The sequence below is a fragment of the Sinocyclocheilus grahami genome, unplaced genomic scaffold, assembly GCF_001515645.1.
Source record: "Sinocyclocheilus grahami isolate Dianchi unplaced genomic scaffold, SAMN03320097.WGS_v1.1 scaffold1.1, whole genome shotgun sequence".
Taxonomy (NCBI): Eukaryota; Metazoa; Chordata; class Actinopteri; order Cypriniformes; family Cyprinidae; genus Sinocyclocheilus; species Sinocyclocheilus grahami.
In genome coordinates, this window is record NW_015505180.1 from 1,751,027 (window position 1) to 1,773,170 (window position 22,144).

The window sequence follows — 22,144 nt, forward strand, 5'->3', positions numbered from 1 at the left end:
CATATACTCAAATCACAAACGTTAAAATACGTTCATTCCAACCTGTTCCTGTTCAGAAGAGGATATATTTCCAAGAACTGCACGAATAGCGCGTTATTATTATAAAACCGCTGTAGTCCGGACTCATTTTAGTTCCTGTGCCGCGGTTTCCACACGGACTTGTTTGACAGGAGCGCCATATGTCTGCTTGAGATGGCGGCCAGATCGGAGAACGCGAGGGCCCAATAAACAGTCAACCTGCGCGTCTACAACCTTCCGAGAAGCGCAAGCCGTGTTATTTACCTCATATCTACACCCTCTAGGAACAGAAGAACGCTATGGAAGGCGGGAAACCCAATCTGCCGCTGGTTTACCAGGCCGTGCAGGCGCTGTATCACGACCCGGACCCTGCCGGCAAGGAGCGCGCCTCGGTCTGGCTGGGAGAGCTGCAGAGATCGGTGCGTTCATGAGCGGGCCTACTGCGCCACAGCACCTTCGCCCACTAATAAACATTAACGATATGTACTGCATTGCAAATAGTGTCCGTTAAGGCCGCAGTGAAGCTTTAAGAACCATAAACAGCAGCTGTGTGGGGAAGTGGCGGTGGTCACATGTGTTTGGACTGTTGTCGGGTTTATTTGTATCCATTGCTGAATCCATTCAGCTGTGGTTTGATGGCTTTAGATCGAGTTTTGGGTAGATTTAAGCAGCAAGTTTAGCAGAAAATAGGGTTTATCATCTAGACCACCTTGTTAGTAAGCTGATGACTGTGTTTTAAACATGTTAGCTAGTTCCTTGTAGCTGGTTGACCATGTTCCAAAAACCAGCTTGTCCACCGTATAAACCGGAATAACCAACTAGTAGCTATTATTTGCTGGTTTAAGATGTTTTACCATTCTAGACTAGCTGGAAACCAGCTACTGTTTCAAAACCCATCTAGTTTAAGCTGGGTTTACCAGCAGGGTAGGTTGAATTCAGACATGACTGATTTGGATATACAGCTTTTTTTTTATAGCATCATTAGACATATTTTAAATATTGATATTATAACATCAACACCGCAATTGTAATTCCAGTGTAGATGCATTTATGTTGCCTCTGCTGTTTTGCCCTTTGAGTTACTGGTTCTTCGCTTAGTTCCACTTCAGCAAAGTGTAAGATTAGTGATAAGGAAGGTGTTAAGATTGTTGGGGTTAAGAACAACGCATTTGTTGCTTATTGCAGAACTAAGTGGCGCAATATTATGTTAATAGTGTGAATTGCATGGCTTCACATATGATACTTAAAGGGATAGTTCACCTAAAAATGAAAATTCTGTTGTTTACTCACACTCATCTCGTTTCAAACCTGTATGAATTTCTTTCTTCTGAACACACAAGAAGATATTTTGAAGGTAACCAAACAGTTGATGGTGGCCATTGAGTTCCATAGTATGGATTAAAGGCAGAGTAAGTGATTTCTGGTAGCCAATGTTGATATTTGAAATCACCAAAACAAACACGCCCCTACCCCAAAAGGGTCTCGCCCCTATTTTGATAGCTTCGCTCCACATATACGTACGCAACCCAGGCAACGATTAGTTCTGTGAAACAAAGCAAAACCAATGTTACACCGTGTCTACGGATGTGAGCGGCGCGGAGCAACAAATCCCAGACAGAAAACTGCTGCCGGGTTCTATTTATGACGTGCTGACACAAATTTCCAATGGTTTTCAACGGTCGTTTGATCGCGTCCAGTGTAGGCAGACTTAAGCTGTTGTAGACACGGTGTTACTCACCTATTGAGAAGAAACAAAGCAATCTCGGTGTCCGATCGCAGGCCTTCCGCTCCTTGAGTTCTCTCCAGCGCTGGAAAGCTGATCCGATATTTACACGGGTCCTACTTCTTGCCTTATCGTTCCGCAGACGTTTTCCTCTTTTGTTTTTTATCCGCCATCTCTATCTTTCTGTCGCTCGGCTTGCTAATGTCCGTCCCATGCACTGAATGCGCTTTCCTCCACATTATGAGTAGACACGCCCCTTATTGCTGATTGGCTACAAGTTTGTTTTGCGATTCGGCCCGATTCAGTTTTCTAAAGTGTTTTTGAAAAATCATTTACTCTGCCTTTAATACTATGGAAGTCATTGGGTTCTTGATGATAAGTGAATGATGACAGAATTTAAATTTTTGGGTGAACTATCCCTTTAAGTTAACTGTCTTGTCTGTACCAAGACTGTCTGTCTCATATATACTGTCTCTCATATATATATATATATATATATATATATATATATATATTTATTTATTTATAATAAAAATTGTTTAATATTTTCATGAAATAAACCCGGGGACCAATTAATTGGATTACATTTATCCAGACTCCCAGTAAGTCTAAATGTCAGTTTGTGAGTATTGTATTAAATTGATTTCTGATTTCTGATTTCTGTTCTGTTGAAATCTGAAATGACCCTATAATTTGACAAAAGAGTCAAGACTGCTGAATGCAGTAAATTCAATACGAATTGCCTTTTTCCCTAAAATGCGCTGCAATATTATGATGTCAACAGTATGAATTACATGGCTTCACCTTAAGACACTTAAGTTGATCTATCCTGACAGTCTGTATTTTCAGGTTGTGTAGTGAAAGCTACACATGATATGTTCCTGGTTCCTGATGCTGCTATTTATTTGCATTAGCAATATTTATGTTTGTGTGATGCGACCTGATGTAGAAGTGTTTCTTTTTTTGCTTTTCCTTATTTATGCAAAATACAACTGGTCCAACTTGATGTACAGTGGCTGATAGTGATATCTAGAGAGTGGAGTGACTGATATAATGCTGATTATCTATGTGAAATGAGAGAGTACCGTTTATTTAAAGGCAGGTAGGTGATTTGGTTTAAAGACATATTTTGTTATTCTGTTTGAAAGTCTCTTCACATCCCGATGGCAATCACTGTATTTATATGCGTTTTTATCGCCTGTGGAAGGCGTAGGACCATAAAATGCTCGTCCAATCATATCCCTCGGTCCGAGGACTACGATAAGTTGTCCTTCCTGCCTGTAAACGTATGTATTTGCATACCGCCGCGCAGTCATGATACGTCATCAGTGCATTCATTACGCTATTGCAGACCGAGCGAGAATGGAAAGCGTTATTATTGTAATATTATGCGCTTTGCACTGTAATGTTTTCTCACTGGTGAATAAGACATGAGGTAATCTGACAGCATTGCGTTCAACCCTCCACCAACGGCGTCTCTCATTGTGTCGCTGGTCAGCCAGTGTGCATTCATGTGTTTTGGAGGAGGCGTGGCTTTGGAGAGTGATTTGCAGGGAGGGTGGGATCTTATGCTTTCAAAGCTATCTTGCTATTGCTAGCCTCTGAAATCGCCTACCCTACCTTTTAAGGCTACTGAGGTGAAGTGAACCTTAAATATTTTCGCATTATTGATCATTTTGCTGTGGTGACCTTTAATGGGAGCAGCTGAAGGACAGAAAGGGAGCAAAGGAGACATAAAAATATCAGAAAATGGAAATTATAAGTGGATAAATATGCAGATCATCTGTAAATAATTTCTTTTGTTATTGGCACTTCCTCATTGAAGTTGTTTTCCTGTGCAGATGTACGCGTGGGAGATCTCGGATCAGCTCCTGCAGCTGAAGCAGGACGTGGAATCGTGTTACTTCGCAGCCCAGACAATGAAGATGAAGATCCAGACATCGTTCTATGAGCTTCCCCCAGAGACCCACACCGCACTGAGAGATTCACTCCTGTCTCACATCCAGAACCTCAAAGACCTGTCTCCCATCATCGTCACACAGGTAACGTCCCATCGTCTGTTTGAACTCGGGTTGTATCTGCTAAACGTGACATGATTTGTGTCCTGAATCCAAATGAAAATCAGTGGTGTTGATCTCAAACATCTGGCATTCATGATTGTTTATTGGACATGTAGTGTGACTGTGAGGTGTTTACAGGGACTGTCCATCTCGACCACACTGCAGTGCTACATATTGAGAACTGTTAAGAAAGTGTCACTGGTGTTTTAATGTCATTCTCTTTCCCAGCTTGCGTTGGCAATCGCAGATCTGGCTCTTCAGATGGCCTCGTGGAAAGGCTGTGTTCAAACCCTGATAGAAAAGTAAGAATCCACTCCAGACTTTTTCATTTGCATGTTATTGATATGTTCCTTATCCGTGACCCTGTTTACAATTAATATTGAAGGAATACTCCAAAATGGATATTACAGATAATGAAAGTAAGCCAGGATTGCTTGGCTGCAAAAGCGACTTTATGAGCTCAAAAATTACATGTGTAATAATTCTAAAATAATTAAAGTAGTTGGTGTCACCTTGAAACTTCATAATCTACCCAACGCTCTGTTACTCTTCTTCCAGATACAGTAATGATGTGTCCTCCATGCCGTTCCTGATTGAGATACTCACCGTTCTGCCGGAGGAGGTGCATAGTCGCTCTCTAAGGATCGGAGCCAATCGACGGACGGAGATCATTGAGGATCTGGCCTACTACTCTACCACAGTGGTCACTCTTCTGGTATAACACGGTTATATCTGCACAACAATTTCTATCATCAAATAAGATGCCTAGCCTGTCGTTCCAAAGTTTAATGGTTATCACACATACTCCAGACACTTAAAGCATGCAAGAGACATTAATTTCCATGCAGGTATTGCTAATTATCATTATTATTATTATTATTATTATTATTTAAAATTGTGGTATTTTTTTTTTTTGTAAATTTGTAAGTGTTTAAAATATATTTACATTTGTTTATTAAATGTTTATAAAAAAATTGGAAATCTTATATATTACAATTTGTAAGTTTTTATATATATACATATAGATATATTACGAAAAAAAAAGTAATTTAGTTCATTATAGCGATTGCTTTTGGAATTTGGACATTATCTTTACTAGCCAACTAGATTTATCTTATTTAAATCAGCAAAATTCACACAATGAAGTTTGCCAGGCATAAAAACACATCTCTTCCTCTATGGGACCATTGTCTGTTGCTTTTACCTTGCTAATTCTGTGCCATCAATCTATCCATGCAAATCATTTTAGTGGTTTAGGCCCTGCATAAACATTTAAATAATGGTTTATGATTCTGAGCTTGGATGTTGTTGTATTTCCATGATCAGATGACATGTGCAGAGAAGTCTGGACATGATGAGAAGATGCTTATCAAGGTGTTCCGGTGTTTGGGGAGCTGGTTTAATTTAGGAGTGCTGGACAACAACTTCATGGCTAACAATCAACTGCTGATGATTCTCTTCCAAGTGCTGGTAAGGTCAGACAATGTAGTCGGGTGTTCACTTAGCTCCCACTTTCTCTTACTTTAAAAAGATCTTGTTTTCCCCACACTTCATTACAGCAGAGGGATGAGACGTCCACAAACCTGCACGAGGCGGCGTCAGACTGCGTGTGCTCAGCACTGTACGCGATCGAGAATGTGGCTGTACACATGCCTCTGGCCATGCAGCTCTTCCAGGGAGTCCTCTCTCTAGAAACAGCCTACCACATGGCCGTAGCCCGAGAGGACCTCGATAAGTACGTTTGGCATCATTTGTGATCAATGTACGCAGGTCATGCAGGCTCTGTTCTGATACCCAGTCAGATGCCATAAGACGGCATCTTAAGTCTCATGGGACCATATAAGTGGCAGTTGGAATAGTCTACATGGGTAGCTAAAACAAATCGCGCTTGTCATGCTAAGCGAACAGGAGACTGGACTCTTGGGTGATTTCTGTTGAGTTTGATGTTAGCATGCTGCAAAGATAAAACCTCAAATTGTGCAATACTCTAAATGAGAGACTCGAGCCACAATTGATTTCAGTAGAGTTCAGATTTTGATACAGTGAAGGACCAAATTGCACAATACTATAAATGAGAGACTCTTCTCACAAATGATTTCATTTCATTTGCTGTTTCCACCATGATGGATTTGTTTTTCACATGGGTTTGCATTCCTATTGAAAGAAAACTCACTAATCCTTATAATTTGAAAAAGGCAGCGTATTCATACTCTATCAGGAAGCTCTTTAGGTTTTGGGACCGAGCAAGAGATCTGTGTTGTAAACTGCATGTTTTTTTTTTCTTTCTTTTTTTTCCCCCTTTTCTTGCTTTTCCACCACAGGGTGCTAAATTATTGCCGGATCTTTACGGAATTGTGTGAGACGTTTTTGGAGATGACAGTAAGGACTCCTGGCCTGGGAATGGGAGATCTACGCATCCTAGAGTTACTGCTTATTTGTGCCGGACATCCCCAGTATGAGGTGAGAGTGAAAGCTGACACATTCACACATAATGATAAGTGAAAGTGACTGAGATTTTGAAGCATCCTCTTAACTCTCTGTTGGGAATCTTTGTCCTCCTTCAGGTGGTTGAAATCTCATTCAACTTCTGGTATCGTCTGGGAGAACATCTTTATAAAATGAACGATCCAGCTCTCCACAGAGTGTTCAAGCCGTACATACAGAGACTACTGCACAGTCTCGCCCGCCACTGCCAGCTTGACGCAGATCATGTGAGCATCCTTCCCTTCCCTTATCTTTCTCTTCCTTCTTCACAGGAAATACTTGAATCATTCAAATACAAGCCACTTCTTTCCAGTACTTATTGCTTTTGTGCAACAAAATTGAATAAGCTTCATGTTTTCATGATTTGTTTTTCTTCATCACTTATTGTGTGTTTCTTGTACAGGAAGGAGTCCCAGAGGACACGGATGATTTCGGCGAGTTCAGGATGAGAGTGTCTGATCTTGTGAAAGATGTCATTTTCCTAGTCGGCTCCATGGAGTGTTTCTCACAGGTAGAATTTATACTAATAGAAACATGAACTGAAAGTGATTTGAGGAAAAGGCCTCAAAATGATATTAAAATTTAGGGTGATTTACTGAGACGCGAAAGGGAATATTCAACCTTACTATAAATGCTTTGTGTCCTCTTATCAGCTGTATTCGACTCTGAAGGAGGGAAACCCCCCATGGGAAGTAACTGAGGCCGTTTTGTTCATCATGGCTTCAATTGCTAAGAGTATCGATCCGTAAGTATCACTTTCAGTCATGACAAAACAGCTGCATATTCAAGACTCAAATTCACACCTGTGGCTGGGGTAGTGCAAACTTTGAGTCATACTATTGCAGATTATATACATTTCATTATCTTATTGTCCTGTGTTTTGAGACTTAAAAGGCTCAAACTTCTTTGTAATGTTTAATGATACAGTTATCATTTGTAAACTGAAGGATTTTATGTAGTTATTTATTGGAATAAAATTTTGTAAGGTTTACTGTATATTGTCTATTTTTAATTTTGCTATGAATATAGACTTTGATGCTGATATGGATTTAAAAAGATATATATTTCAGAAATTTTGTATAGCTCTGGTTATTGATGCAGAATTTCAGATTTATTTAGATTCTGATTCACAAGCTCTCGATTTGATTCTTATCTGATTTGGTTCTGATTCTTTTGGATATTGTTCAGTCCGTTTTGGTTAAATATGAAAAATTCTCTTTCTGCTAATACTGTAATTAATTATATAGGGCAGTGTTTCAGATTGATTAACTCATCTTTTTTTTTTTTTAAGCTATTTTACACAACAAAAGACATTAATCATAAAATCTCTACTTTTAAGGCCCAGGTATACTTCACTTTCTGCGTTCCTTTTCGTCTCGCGCACAGCTGTGTCAGCACAGCTTTCAAAGTATACTCAACCGCGGATGGACGAGCTCGGCACATACTCAGTACCATCTACTTGACTCGTTCTGTCTCAACATTAACCTTGCACTGTTGTATGCAGACCGTCTGTGCAGTCGCAAAAGTTGGACAGTTCTGATGACGAAAATTGTGTCACAAGGACAGTGCGCGGACGGCTGAAGTATACTTTGGACTTTACCCATCCCTAGGCATTTGTCAAAAACACTGGTGATTCTGTAGCACATAGAGCTTTTTGTTTGTAACTGTAAATTGTCTCCCTCTCCCTTTGCTGGTTCCTAGTGAGAATAATCCCACACTAACGGAGGTGCTGGAGCAGATAGTGTTGCTTCCCGAGACGGTCCACCTTGCTGTTCGCTACACCAGCATCGAGCTGGTTGGCGAGATGAGCGAAGTGATCGACCGGAACCCTTGCATGTTAGGTGACTGTCACAATCTGGTTTATTACATGATACATGATCTTCACTCATAAGATGTTTTGTTTCTCTGTGTGTATTCATGATGTCTGTATTGGGTTGGTAGATCCTGTTTTGAATTTCCTGATGAAGGGTTTGCGGGAGAAGCCGTTGGCCTCTGTGGCAGCTAAAGCCATTCACAACATCTGCTCGGTGTGTCGAGATCACATGGCGCAGCACTTCCAGGGCCTGCTGAACATCGCCCGCTTGCTTGACTCATTTGCCCTGTCAACGGATGCTGCGGTTGGCTTACTGAAAGGTGTGTTGGGGATCCATGTTAATTTAAAAAAAAAATTTATATAATAAGCTTTTTTAAATATATGTATATATATAAGCAGTCAACATTTATCTGTTGATCTTAGTCATGCCTTTGTCGTATGGCTGGTTTTGTTTAAGTAGTGTGATTGGTTTATCTCAGGCACAGCGTTGGTGTTGGCCCGCCTCCCCCTGGAGAAGATCGCGGAGTGTCTGAACGATCTGTGTGCGGTTCAGGTCATGGCACTGAGGAAGGTTAGATACTCGTTACTGTGTGATCTGTATTTCTCACTGACGGTGATTAACTCAATAAAGTAATGTGTTGTCTTTGTGTCCAGCTGCTGGCTCAGGACTCCAGTAGTGGGAAGTCATCAGACCCCACTGTGTGGCTGGACAGACTGGCTGTTATCTTCAGGTGAGACTCAACATCACCACCTTTGCACTTCAAGTGCAATATTGTGAAACATTTTATTGGACTGAATATTTCTAGTCCTTTGAGAAAGTCCTTTTTTTTTTTTTCCAACTGACACTCTTGAAAAGGATTTTAAAGTACTTTCTGGGAAGGTGTTAGTAGTTTAATGTATTAATACGTATACATGGAATGTTTATTAAATAATAGTTTGATAATTTATAGATTTTTGTTTTTAGTTAATTTATTTATTGGTTTGGTCATTTATTATTTTAGTTTTTGTTTAAATTCATTTTTAACATTAATATTATTTTAATCTGGATTTTTCCATGAAAATAGCTATAGAAGTTGGCATAGTGGTTCAAAACTAAACAAAAACACCCTTCTCTTTTTTTTTTTTATGGCTTTGAGACTTAAAAATTTAAAAACGAGTGTAGAATTTGGCCTCCTAGTTTTGAAACTGTTTAAAGTTTTGAAATGTTTGCGAAAATAATTACGAAGTATAGATAACAAATGATATTAAATAACATTTAATCTGAATTCTACACCATATTCTCTTGCTTGTAAAGTTCACAATCTGCATGTTATTGTTAAAAAAGTCTTTAAATAGCATTAATTAATAAACGAAGGCCTTTTCTGCAAGTGTGTATATAATATTTCACAATCCAGGCAAATTGAATTCCTCCCCCCATTATCTCTCATTAAATCTTCATTTCACAAAAATGTCACAGTTAAGTGTGTGCTGTTTCAGTTCATGCTGTTTTTAAAGGGTTGAAATTTTGTCTCTATTAGACACACAAACCCCATAGTAGAGAATGGACAGACACACCCCTGCCAGAAAGTCATTCAAGAGGTATGTTTAGCTGTGTGTTGAATGACACAGTATTTGTCTGTAAATGTGTTTCTTTCTGATCATCACTGTTCTTTGTTGTAGATCTGGCCGGTGTTGTCTGAGACGTTAAACGCCCACCAGAATGATAACCGGATAGTGGAGCGCTGCTGCCGCTGCCTGAGATTTGCAGTGCGTTGCGTAGGCAAAGGCTCTGCTTCCCTATTACAGCCACTTGTTACTCAGGTTTGTCTTTGTGCCTTAAAAATGCACATCCACTGATCGGAGAGTGTGTTTCTGAAATAGAACAAACTGTAGATCTCAAAAATGTATTTGTGTTTCAGATGGTGAGTGTGTACCAGGTGTACCCTCACTCCTGTTTCCTGTACCTGGGCAGCATTCTAGTGGACGAGTACGGCATGGAGGAAGGATGCAGACAAGGCCTGTTGGATATGCTACAGGTACGCCTAAAACACACCAGCATACTCCAGTCTCATGTAGATAGACTTCAGACATCATACATATATGTAATATTTTTATATTAAACTTGAACTTGGTATGAAAGTTTTTCAAAACATTATGAAGCCAACATTAATACAGAAAGTACTTATTTTAGTGTTTTGTTCTTCTCATGTCATTGACCCACTTACAAAGTTATTTCATTTGAATCTTGTGCCGCGTTGAGTTGATTATGATTGATGATGATGACCTAAGTGTTATTGATCAGTAGCTGTATCTTTCACTCTTGCAGGCTCTCTGTATGCCGACCTTCCAGCTGTTAGAGCAGCCTAATGGTCTGCGCAATCACCCCGACACAGTGGACGATCTTTTTAGACTCGTCACAAGGTATCAGTTCTACGTTAGAAAAACAAGCAATCTGATATGATGAAATGAGTTCAAAATAAGTGACTTGCCACACAAAAATAAAATTCATTAAGATAAGCTATTTCCTCTCGTTATTTCAGGTTTGTCCAGCGCAGTCCCGTGACATTGGTGAACAGCAGTATTATCGTCCACATCATCCAGTGTGCCATCGCTTCTACCACCCTGGACCATCGAGATGCCAACTGCAGCGTCATGAAGTTCATCCGAGACCTTATTCACACCGGGGTCACCAATGATGTAAGCGATGTCGATCAAGCTAAACCAATCGAAAGACCTTGTGTATATATAAATTTTCATTGTATATAACTGATTTCTTCTCTTTCAGCACGAGGATGACTTTGAGGTGCGAAAGCGTCTGATTGGCCAGGTGATGGAGCAGCACGGGCAGCAGCTAGTGACTCAGCTGATCAACACCTGCTGTTTCTGTCTGCCACCTTACACGCTGCCTGATGTAGCAGAGGTACTCTGGGAGATAATGGTCTTTGATCGGCCGGTAAGTTTTTTTTGAACACTCAACACTTTTGGAATGTCCCTCAAATACAGATTAACCTTTACACATTTCAAATATCTCCATACACCTTGGCAATAGAATCGCCATTGGCTAGTAATCTTTTTTTTTTTTACATTTATTTCTCAGACTCCACCGAATCAGCTTATATTTGTACAGCTTTTGGCTTAATGAATATTAATCACATTGTCTGTGTTTGCTTGAACTGATTTGCTGAAATCTAAATGTGGATGGTAATAGGTGAGAGTTAGCCAATGAGATTGCCACATGCCGGCTGATTAGTTCTGCCCACTATCGATGGAAGCGGCAGTGGCTTCTGCTTGTTCATTAAGGCTGAATAATTCCAAACAAACTAGTGTCATTTTGACAGGAAAACACTACAAAGAATATCATTTACATATAGCATCCATTGATACCAATAGGAATTGTGCGCTTTAAAGACCGAGTGACTTGTACTCTAAATCTAACAATTTATTAGCCAGTGGCTAAGATAGACATTATTTAGACACCTAGCATGAAAGTTTATAAGTGATTTACTTGCATTGTAGCGGGCTGCATTTTACAGACATGAGGTATTTTATTTTATTATTTTTTGTTCTTAAAAAAACTTGATAAATTTAGGTTTTTTTTGTTTCTTAATATATCTTTTTTTTTTCACTTTATTTTTTTTATGTGATAACCAGTAACTTCTACTAAACACTTTTAATCATTTATACTAACAACCCTCTAAAATGTGAGTAATTCACTCGCATATGTGACTAAATTTCCATGCTAGGTGACCAAATAATGTCTATCGTTAGCCATTGGCTAATATATTGTTAGATTTCACTCGCCAGTGTTTGAGTTAGAGCAGGGGTGCCCAAACTCGGTCCTGGAGGGCTGGTGTCCTGCAGTGTTTAGCTCCAACTTGCCTCAACACACCTGCTGGTAAGTTTCTAGTATGCCTATAAGAGCTTGATTAGCTGGTTCAGGTGTGTTTAATTGGGGTTGGAGCTAAACTCTGCAGGACCGAGTTTGGGCACCCCTGAGTTAGAGGCTAAGTATAAGTTTAACGCAGATATTTCACTCACCTTGACTCATTTTGAACACTGCGTGCTCAAGCTTTGCTCTCCACACTATTCCAATTCTACTTTAATTATTAGTATTATAATTATATGATCAGTGTTATTGTTACCAGTGTGCCATCGCTTCTACCACCCTGGACCATCGAGATGCCAACTGCAGCGTCATGAAGTTCATCCGAGACCTTATTCACACCGGGGTCACCAATGATGTAAGCGATGTCGATCAAGCTAAACCAATCGAAAGACCTTGTGTATATATAAATTTTCATTGTATATAACTGATTTCTTCTCTTTCAGCACGAGGATGACTTTGAGGTGCGAAAGCGTCTGATTGGCCAGGTGATGGAGCAGCACGGGCAGCAGCTAGTGACTCAGCTGATCAACACCTGCTGTTTCTGTCTGCCACCTTACACGCTGCCTGATGTAGCAGAGGTACTCTGGGAGATAATGGTCTTTGATCGGCCGGTAAGTTTTTTTTGAACACTCAACACTTTTGGAATGTCCCTCAAATACAGATTAACCTTTACACATTTCAAATATCTCCATACACCTTGGCAATAGAATCGCCATTGGCTAGTAATCTTTTTTTTTTTACATTTATTTCTCAGACTCCACCGAATCAGCTTATATTTGTACAGCTTTTGGCTTAATGAATATTAATCACATTGTCTGTGTTCGCTTGAACTGATTTGCTGAAATCTAAATGTGGATGGTAATAGGTGAGAGTTAGCCAATGAGATTGCCACATGCCGGCTGATTAGTTCTGCCCACTATCGATGGAAGCGGCAGTGGCTTCTGCTTGTTCATTAAGGCTGAATAATTCCAAACAAACTAGTGTCATTTTGACAGGAAAACACTACAAAGAATATAATTTACATATAGCATCCATTGATACCAATAGGAATTGTGCGCTTTAAAGACCGAGTGACTTGTACTCTAAATCTAACAATTTATTAGCCAGTGGCTAAGATAGACATTATTTAGACACCTAGCATGAAAGTTTATAAGTGATTTACTTGCATTGTAGCGGGCTGCATTTTACAGACATGAGGTATTTTATTTTATTATTTTTTGTTCTTAAAAAAACTTGATAAATTTAGGTTTTTTTTGTTTCTTAATATATCTTTTTTTTTTCACTTTATTTTTTTTATGTGATAACCAGTAACTTCTACTAAACACTTTTAATCATTTATACTAACAACCCTCTAAAATGTGAGTAATTCACTCGCATATGTGACTAAATTTCCATGCTAGGTGACCAAATAATGTCTATCGTTAGCCATTGGCTAATATATTGTTAGATTTCACTCGCCAGTGTTTGAGTTAGAGCAGGGGTGCCCAAACTCGGTCCTGGAGGGCTGGTAATTTACATATAGCATCCATTGATACCAATAGGAATTGTGCGCTTTAAAGACCGAGTGACTTGTACTCTAAATCTAACAATTTATTAGCCAGTGGCTAAGATAGACATTATTTAGACACCTAGCATGAAAGTTTATAAGTGATTTACTTGCATTGTAGCGGGCTGCATTTTACAGACATGAGGTATTTTATTTTATTATTTTTTGTTCTTAAAAAAACTTGATAAATTGAATTTTTTTTTTTACGTTTTTTTTAGTTTTTTTAATCTTTTTTTTTTCACTTTATTTTTTTTATGTGATAACCAGTAACTTCTACTAAACACTTTTAATCATTTATACTAACAACCCTCTAAAATGTGAGTAATTCACTCGCATATGTGACTAAATTTCCATGCTAGGTGACCAAATAATGTCTATCGTTAGCCATTGGCTAATATATTGTTAGATTTCGCTCGCCAGTGTTTGAGTTAGAGCAGGGGTGCCCAAACTCCGTCCTGGAGGGCTGGTGTCCTGCAGAGTTTAGCTCCAACTTGCCTCAACACACCTGCTGGTAAGTTTCTAGTATGCCTATAAGAGCTTGATTAGCTGGTTCAGGTGTGTTTAATTGGGGTTGGAGCTAAACTCTGCAGGACCGAGTTTGGGCACCCCTGAGTTAGAGGCTAAGTATAAGTTTAACGCAGATATTTCACTCACCTTGACTCATTTTGAACACTGCGTGCTCAAGCTTTGCTCTCCACACTATTCCAATTCTACTTTAATTATTAGTATTATAATTATATGATCAGTGTTATTGTTAATTTAGACACCTAGCATGAAAGTTTATAAGTGATTTACTTGCATTGTAGCGGGCTGCATTTTACAGACATGAGGTATTTTATTTTATTATTTTTTGTTCTTAAAAAAACTTGATAAATTGAATTTTTTTTTTTACGTTTTTTTTAGTTTTTTTAATCTTTTTTTTTTCACTTTATTTTTTTTATGTGATAACCAGTAACTTCTACTAAACACTTTTAATCATTTATACTAACAACCCTCTAAAATGTGAGTAATTCACTCGCATATGTGACTAAATTTCCATGCTAGGTGACCAAATAATGTCTATCGTTAGCCATTGGCTAATATATTGTTAGATTTCGCTCGCCAGTGTTTGAGTTAGAGCAGGGGTGCCCAAACTCCGTCCTGGAGGGCTGGTGTCCTGCAGAGTTTAGCTCCAACTTGCCTCAACACACCTGCTGGTAAGTTTCTAGTATGCCTATAAGAGCTTGATTAGCTGGTTCAGGTGTGTTTAATTGGGGTTGGAGCTAAACTCTGCAGGACCGAGTTTGGGCACCCCTGAGTTAGAGGCTAAGTATAAGTTTAACGCAGATATTTCACTCACCTTGACTCATTTTGAACACTGCGTGCTCAAGCTTTGCTCTCCACACTATTCCAATTCTACTTTAATTATTAGTATTATAATTATATGATCAGTGTTATTGTTAGTTTTTTTTTTTTTACAGAATGATCAACAATGTCTCAAGCACCACCACCAGTCCTAAGTTCAGTTAAAATGACAAATATGCATTCATACATTTTCATTCATAATGAAGATGAAACTGATTTGGTGGAATCTTTAGTCTGGCGAGTAAACTAAAAAATGTACTAGCCAATGGTGATTTATTACCAAGGTGTGCATAGAGGGTTGACTAATCTTGTCTTTTAAATACTTTTCAGAGATCTTAAAGAGATGTTCTGTATCAATTTCCTTTCATAAATGAGGCTGTGATGTCAAAATTGTCACATGTTGTGGCTGTCTCGGTGTCTCTAGACATTTTGCCGCTGGCTGGAAACCGCACTGAAGGGTCTTCCAAAAGAAACAGCAGGAGGCGCTCTAACCGTCACACACAAGCAGCTCACCGACTTCCATAAGCAGGTCACAAGGTGAGTTTGTGCCTGCCGTCACCTGAGCTTTCAAAGAAGGCCATGAACATCGACTGCATTAAGATAATTTCATTATAATTGAATTACACTCCTGAAGAAATGTGCCTGTTCCTTAATTAAAAGTGCTTTTGTCTATAATAAAAAGTAATCGTGCTTATCAGTGTAGATTACAGGCAACATTTGTCTTTTGAGGTATTGCAAGTTGGTGCACGTTCGGTTCTCCTTGTGGTTTGCTTAGTACGGCATGCATAAACAAGTTCCCATAACCAGTCGTCCAAGAGGGTGAAGTATCTCATACTTTGGCAAGTCTTGACCTGAGGAACGAGGAGCCTCCCAGCATGGTGTTATGCACAGATGTCAAATGCATATTCTTACAAAGCAGAATGAGTCACAGTGTTGCATGGAAAGTCCAAACCACGCCAGACTGATTGATGCAGCGCCTTGTGTTGCTCGCCCATGCTTTCGGCGTGTTTGGAAATTGACCTGTGATTAGTAATAATAGACCAGCTCATTGTTTATTAGCCTGATGAAAAGTGATGCTAATTTGTTCTCTTTTTCTCCATCTATCTATTAATCTGTCACCCTAGTGCAGAGGAATGTAAACAGGTTTGTTGGGCGATAAGAGAGTTTACCAGGCTGTACCGATAGCTGTCTTTTACCTGCTGATGCTGCAAGACCAGGTGACAGAAGTATATTGAACTCTAAATTTGTCATGTTATTGTGCATAACATGGAAACTTTCTCCTCCATGAATGATGTTTATTTAAAGGGATAGTTCACCCAAAAATGAAAATTCTGTCATCTACTCACCCTCATGTTGTTCCGAACCTGTATGAGTTGCTTTCTTATGGTGAACACAAAAGAAGATATTTTGAAGATTGCTGGTAATCAAACAGTTGGTGGTTGCCATTGACTTCCATAGTAGGAAAAAAAATACTATGGAAGTCAATGGCAACCACCAACTGTTTGATTAAGTCAGAAATGACTGGAGAAGTCATAAATTCATTGGTCAAACATGTTGGAATGTAAATATTTCTGAACAAATTCAGCATTGTAAAATGTTCGTTCTTGTCCTCTGCAGGTCAGATTTTTTGTTTTGCTAAGGTGACAGAAGTATATTGAACTCTAAATTTGTCATGTTATTGTGCATAACATGGAAACTTTCTCCTCCATGAATGATGTTTATTTAAAGGGATAGTTCACCCAAAAATGAAAATTCTGTCATCTACTTACCCTCATGTTGTTCCGAACCTGTATGAGTTGCTTTCTTATGTTGAACACAAAAGAAGATATTTTGAAGATTGCTGGTAATCAAACAGTTGGTGGTTGCCATTGACTTCCATAGTAGGAAAAAAAATACTATGGAAGTCAATGGCAACCACCAACTGTTTGATTAAGTCAGAAATGACTGGAGAAGTCATAAATTCATTGGTCAAACATGTTGGAATGTAAATATTTCTGAACAAATTCAGCATTGTAAAATGTTCGTTCTTGTCCTCTGCAGGTCAGATTTTTTGTTTTGCTAACATTTGGAGGAAGTGGCAAAGGGAGCCATGATGACCACTGTTGAGAAACTAAAGGGAACTCTTGCATGAAGGATTTGTGGGACTTGGCACCATGGGAAAGCCGACCAATTGAATTGGAGCTTTGGAATGGCAGGGTTTCAGGAAAAGCAATTTGCCTTGTGGGTGTCAAAAGACTGCAGCCCCATCCCTCCCTTTTACCTCTATGAGCACACTGATGCCAGCCGCACCGAGAGAAGGGGGGGATATTTCGGAAGGGACACCGTTGTCTTGTGGGAGGGGGGCCATCGAATGGACACTGAAACACACACACACACCCATTTCAAAACATGGATGAACTTCTGCATCGGTCGGATTTCTGGGGGTCCATCAAAAACCAACGACAAATAAGGATGTGCCTGGTTGCAAATCATAATGCATCATTAAAAAAAAGAGAGACTTGTAAGTTTTTAAAAACAAATGGAGATTTATTTTCATGGAAGTGTTTAGAGATCAAGATATGGCTTTGCTGCCAGTGCCATAAAAACGACTACCAAATTAAAGATCGTCACAGCAGCAGCCTGAGCCTGTGGGACATTTGGAAAGGGAGAATCTTGGGAGAGTTGGCGTCACCCTTGATCTTTTTAAAGTTGGCTGGGATTTTATCCGTACAGGTTATGCTGTAAATTATGGAGTGGACTGACTGGCAGAGTCTTTTTTTTTTTTGTTTTCTCACCCTATTGGCACATCTCGAGATGCAGAGATCGTCTTCGGCCGATTGTGTGAACAAATAAAACCAACATTGTGAGGAACAAACTAATCTTTGTCTCGTATCATTTCAGATGCACTTGTGTGTTTGAGAAGTGATTTACATTCTCTTGCTGCTCTCAGAACCTGTTTGACCAGGTTTCATTTTAAAGTCACATGGGTCCTTTAGGTCTCGTTTTCTGAGTCAGAGTAAATCGAACCCTCCTCTATTGTCTGAGTTTTCCGAAGGCCCTACAATCACATGTTTCTCTTAATTGCTCAAGTAAACCCTCAGGCCACCCCTCCCACATCCAATTTGCTGAATGAACTTTATGTAGTCAAGTACATAGTCATATCCGTTCAAGTTCACAGATTCGTGTTACTGGCAGGGACCCTATCAGATGAGGTCAGCAGATATTATCCACCTGCTCTCGTAATGCTTGCGAAGAACTTGCATTAAATATGAGTCTTAAATCTATGAGTGATAGCTTATTTCAGAGTTTTACAGGGTCGGTGTTGTACTAAGTTTGCTCAAACGTTCATGGGACGAATCATACTGTGGTAACCTGATCATGTCAGCAACCATTTAAAATACTGCACTGGTATTTATTGAAATATAACATTTTAAAAGACAAGTTTACATGAAGACAAAAGAAATGTCAAGTTTGGTCTCCATTGGAAATGTTTTCAGTATGGCATCAGTGAGGGCACCTATATATTCCAGTGTTCCACAGGACCTCCAATTCTGAGCAGGCAATGAACAAGATGGTGTTGCTGATGAAAAAAATGGGCTCCTCTTTCAGTTAGTGGATGTTTTGAGCCCAGGTGAGGTGCGCATTTTGACTTTGCAACAGTCTGTGGAGCTCTTTGAACTGCTCCACCGTTATGGAAATGTTTTCAGTATGGCATCAGTGAGGGCACCTATATATTCCAGTGTTCCACAGGACCTCCAATTCTGAGCAGGCAATGAACAAGATGGTGTTGCTGATTAAAAAAATGGGCTCCTCTTTCAGTTAGTGGATGTTTTGAGCCCAGGTGAGGTGCGCATTTTGACTTTGCAACAGTCTGTGGAGCTCTTTGAACTGCTCCACCGTTTGGTCTTTCAGGTCAGGGTTGGAGATCTGCAACCGAATGCTGTCTGTGGCCCACGAAAGCTCGCCTGAAAACATCTCGGTAAGGATTCTTGCAACAACTGGAACAATCTAGATAAAGAAAAAAGCACGTTTTAGTATCGGCAGATGCTGTCTATTATTAAGCCAAGTTTATTTTGCTAAAGCAATCTATGCAAGTTTTGATCAATGCTAAATTATAAAACAACTGTAGCTCTGGATGCTGATTGGCTAAAATACAACATCTGTTCATCTAGTTATATTAGTGCTATATTGTGAACAAAATGTTCTTGCTAACACAATTTAGCAATGTAACATGATTTGCTAAGTCTAAAGAGTGCTAAAATATATAAAATGCATTATATAATAACAGTTGTGACTTAAAAAGAAATTTGCTCTCCTAGTTATAGCTGTGATATATTGTGAATACAATGCTGCATTTCTTTTCATTTCAGGTTTGCTATATTTAAAATATAGCTCTGGTTTCAGATGCCGATTGGTTAAAATACACAATATAGTAACTTCTTTGACATGAAACAACTGTTCGCCTGGTTATCACTGTGCATCAGTATTAACAATGCAATATAGCATGGTTTTTCCATTACATTATGAAACTGCTCTGTTTTCAGAAGAGAAATATTGTGCATAGTAACATTGACATGACTAACAATGCAATATAGCATGGTTTGCTAGTTTTGAAGAATGCTAAATTATAAAACAGCTCTGGTTCTTTAAGCTGATTTGCTAAAGTACACAGTTTAGTAACATTTGATATGAAACATCTGTTTACCAAGTTGTTGCTGTGCTATATTGTTAATATAATGCTGGGAGTCATTGCTAACAACTCAGTTTAGCGATATAGCACAGCCTAACACCTTGCACAAATAAGCAACTAAATAGAGTCTTTGCACTCTAAATTAAACCAATAAACATGGGTTTCATCTCCAAACCTGGACAATGATGAGCTTTTTCTCCTTGGGCTTTCTGTCTGGCCAGTCCTCACCGAAGCAGAAGTAGATCTCAAAGGGTGGTGGAGTGGGCGTCTCTCCTTTCTGATACAAAATGAGACCTGAGAAGAAGAAAAAAAATTAAAAAAAGTTGACTAAATCTATTACATATCTAATCTACACAGTGATCCCATTTACTGTCTCCTAAAAAATGATTGCATGCGAAGTTCAGAAGTGTTTTTTTTATGTATACAGAAGAAAATTGAAGTGTTGGGTAATTTTGTATTTTCTCTTTTTCACTTCCCAGCAAAGACAGGAAGCTTCTTAGTACTAGTGCAACGAAATGAAGAGCAAAGTGTGTTATGTATTTTAATGCCATCGTGCTGCCAGACAGAATAGATTTGAACATTTTGTTGCCTCAAATCGGTTCCATTTCTGTCAAGTTTTAAAGCTGTTCTTCATTAACAGTACATAAAAAGCATAAATGTGTAAATAAAATAATTCTTCCCAACTCTGAAACTTGGTTCAAAGAAAATCCAGTGGTTGCCAGTTCTGAATCCCAACCCTGTCTCATATGTGCTCAATTGTTTGTCAGTGCTGTAATGCAGTCACAATACATTTGGATATTGTGATCACTTAAATTCAAGACCGATTCCTCTTACCCTGGAGGAAGTTGTTCAGACTGAAGACCCTGATCTTCATTTCTCTTTCCATTGGATTGGGCGGACCCTGCTCGGGCACACCTGGCCCAGACCAGAACACTTTACACTGGCACAGCCTGATGGCGTAGATATCTTGTCCCCTGATCTCCAAAATCAGCCCTCGGTCCATCACATCCAGCAGATGATCGGTATAGAACCTCTGCTTCTCGTTCTGGATCTCAGTGGTTCCCGGGAACAGCACCTGCTGCAGTGTTACCGGACCGAACAGCTCTACTTGCTCTGGTGAGGGCGCCAGATTACCGTAGTAAAGTCTACAACCCTGAGGGTTACTGACAGTCAAAGAATCAGCTGTCCGACCCCTGTACTGGAACTTGATATCTAGATCCGTTACTATAGAAGAGAAACAAGAAGGGAACATTTTATCGTCATTTACTCACCATTGTTTCTTGTTTTTCTTTTATGGAAAACCAAAAGAGATGTTCAGCAGAATGTTGATGCTGCTATTTTACATACAATGAAAACGAATGGTGATAAAGTGATAGAAAATTACTAAAACGCATTATAAAAGTGGTCCATACTAGACTTCTGTAGCTATACAATAAGTTTGTGTGAGAAACAAATCTAAATTTATATTGATCATTGAAAATGTTTTTCAAACATTTCAAACAAAATTTCTCTCACCTTTTTGTACCTGGAATATCATGACATATTAGGCTAGGTTGGACAAATCATGGCAGATGTCAAATATGTCAAATGTCAACGGTTGTCATTTGGACAACTTTTGTGATAATTTTATGATGCTTTTTTGAAAATTTAGAAGTTTTTTTGTTGTTGTAAATTTGGTTACCATTTACTTTTATTGTACGGAAAAGAGCAGCATTAACATACAGCCTAATGTTCTCTTTTTGTGGTCTATGGAAAATACATGAGAGTGAATGATGACGGACCATTCATTTTTGGATCAACTTTTTCTATAATAACAGATTACCAGTCTAACAACTGAAATTTTCATAATTTCACAATACAGCTAAGGTGTGCACTATACATAGTTTTTATTGGCTCTATACACACCTCTTGCAAAGTCAATTAACATCAGCATTACTCAAAATGAACCGGTGGGACAAGTTTTTTCTGCAAATTAGTCATGTCTTCATCATAAATCTTTTGCAACATTAATCCAAAAGAACAAGGCATTAGAGGCTTACAGGGCAACATGTGCGGACTGCTCAGCAACTCTGAGATGCAGGGATGAACCTGGTTCTCCTCTTGAACTGGCACCTCTTGCATTGGGCTGTCCACCATGGCTGGAGGGCCTACAGAATGAGTGACTACATCTTGAAGAAGAGGCGGCGGTATGACTCCAGTCCCCATTCCCAGACTGTTCAGAAGTCCCCCACAGGGATATGGTGCCTGCTCAACTTTGATTGCACTGTGACTGGGAAATTCAGTCAAAGAACTAGCCGAAGGTCCGGTGCTGGGCTGGGCGAGGTGAGAGGTCATAGGAGCACCTCCACTGGGGTTATTATGGACAACATCTCTTAAGAGGTTCATTGGAGGGTTATGGTGGGTGGGATTATAGCCATCGGCAATAGGAGAGGTGAACGGAACGTCTACTCTAGGAGGGTATGCTGGGTAGCTGGAAGGGTCTATCAAGCAACATGCAAAAAATTATTATAATTATTTTAAATAATTTTTTTTTTCCAAACAACATCCACTTTGAAGAAATCTTACCAATGGAGAGTTTGACAAAGTTTTGCAGCTGAAATGAAAAAAAAAAAAAAAAAAAAA

General features: G+C 39.2%; 2 protein-coding genes across 4 annotated transcripts in view; one reads left to right on the forward strand and one right to left on the reverse strand.

Annotated features, from left to right (window-relative positions):
• On the forward strand, positions 1-17,707 carry LOC107575477 (transportin-3). 3 transcript variants are annotated; one of them, XM_016262686.1, is made up of 24 exons: positions 1-437; positions 3,583-3,783; positions 4,030-4,103; positions 4,360-4,516; positions 5,128-5,271; positions 5,361-5,536; positions 6,123-6,261; positions 6,366-6,512; positions 6,689-6,796; positions 6,939-7,030; positions 7,987-8,126; positions 8,227-8,418; positions 8,578-8,669; positions 8,753-8,829; positions 9,616-9,676; positions 9,758-9,898; positions 9,997-10,113; positions 10,404-10,498; positions 10,618-10,712; positions 12,257-12,318; positions 12,407-12,574; positions 15,278-15,390; positions 15,978-16,070; positions 16,471-16,492. In XM_016262686.1, the coding sequence occupies exons 1-23, from the start codon at positions 318-320 to the stop codon at positions 16,036-16,038; spliced, it is 2,772 nt and encodes a 923-aa protein (XP_016118172.1). In that variant the 5' UTR covers positions 1-317; the 3' UTR covers positions 16,039-16,070; positions 16,471-16,492. The 3 variants fall into 3 exon arrangements, with proteins under 3 accessions (XP_016118172.1, XP_016118792.1, XP_016117623.1); XM_016262137.1 differs by lacking the exon at positions 16,471-16,492 and adding an exon at positions 16,894-17,707 and having other exon boundaries at positions 2-437; XM_016263306.1 differs by lacking the exons at positions 12,257-12,318; positions 12,407-12,574; positions 16,471-16,492 and adding exons at positions 10,863-11,030; positions 16,894-17,707 and having other exon boundaries at positions 10,618-10,774.
• LOC107577905 (interferon regulatory factor 6-like) overlaps positions 17,606-22,144 on the reverse strand; it is a 15,447-nt gene continuing 10,908 nt past the window's right edge. The window contains exon 11 of the mRNA XM_016264234.1: positions 17,606-18,510. Coding sequence (XP_016119720.1) covers positions 18,442-18,510 — 69 coding nt within the window. The 3' untranslated portion in view covers positions 17,606-18,441. The remainder of the gene's footprint in view (positions 18,511-22,144) is intronic.